Raw genomic sequence first — 918 nt, 5'->3', positions numbered from 1 at the left:
TTTTTACATTTTGCCAAGATTTTATTTATTTTTTTTTTTTGTTTTTATTGCACAAATTTCTGCACATTTAATCCACATAAAAGTTCAGAGCATGTGGGCAAAGTTTTGAGGACTTGCTTATCGCAATTGTATGTAAATGAGAATAAAGCTTCCAAATTTTTTCTTAGCCTTTTCTGTATACCGATGCCACATGGCCATTATGTATGTATGTATGTGGGGGTCAGCAAACAAGTATGCAGGGCAAGTAAAAAACCAAACTACTGACCTAAATGAGTCTGCAGAACAAATCACTGAACCCTGGGACATATTTTAATATTCCTGTAAGTTGATTGCCATTTAAGGGATAGTTCACTTTCAGTTGCTGTTCCCCTTTGACTTGCATAGTGTTTTTTCCCATACTGTGGAAGTCAATTACCAGCAACTGAAGATGAACTATTCGTTTAAGATAGTAAATTGTGGTAGTGGAAAGTAAATCACTGACTTTGAAGACTTTTATGCAAGTTCATACCCCTGCTTGAGAGTGTCCTTGTTCATTTTATTATAGCATTGAACAGAACCTGAAGGAACTGCAGGCCAAGATTGGTGAGGCCAGCCTCGGAGAGAGAGTGCCCAGTCCAATAGAATGCCTCCAGTTGTTCAGTCAGCGCAACTTAAGCATCCTGAAGCCAGTGGCTACGGAACAGCAAGAGCTTCTGGACTTCCTTCGAGCCTTGGTGACCAAAACCATACCTAACCCCAATGCAGTCTGTCTAACAGATGTCATCATGCCGTGCTGAGGAATAGTATTGATTCCACATTCAGTTCTTGACATTATTAATTCTGTCTTTCATATATTTTAACAGCAAAACTCGCTGAAGGCAGAGGAAGCTTGTGAAGAGGCCGTTCTGCAGTTACTACTGAACATCTCTTCTCAGTGTG

At 39.8% G+C, this 918-nt stretch overlaps 1 protein-coding gene across 1 annotated transcript in view; it reads left to right on the top strand.

Moving 5' to 3' along the window:
* The window catches only part of LOC107703244 (uncharacterized protein KIAA0825-like), a 142,184-nt gene that overhangs the window by 12,102 nt on the left and 129,164 nt on the right, over positions 1-918 (top strand). Inside the window, 2 exon segments of the mRNA XM_016505793.1 lie at positions 545-713; positions 843-918. Coding sequence (XP_016361279.1) covers positions 545-713; positions 843-918 — 245 coding nt within the window.

The sequence above is a fragment of the Sinocyclocheilus anshuiensis genome, unplaced genomic scaffold (assembly GCF_001515605.1).
Source record: "Sinocyclocheilus anshuiensis isolate Anshui unplaced genomic scaffold, SAMN03320099.WGS_v1.1 scaffold542, whole genome shotgun sequence".
Taxonomy (NCBI): Eukaryota; Metazoa; Chordata; class Actinopteri; order Cypriniformes; family Cyprinidae; genus Sinocyclocheilus; species Sinocyclocheilus anshuiensis.
Note: the sequence above shows the minus strand (reverse complement) of the source record. Positions and strands in the feature narration are given on the sequence as shown.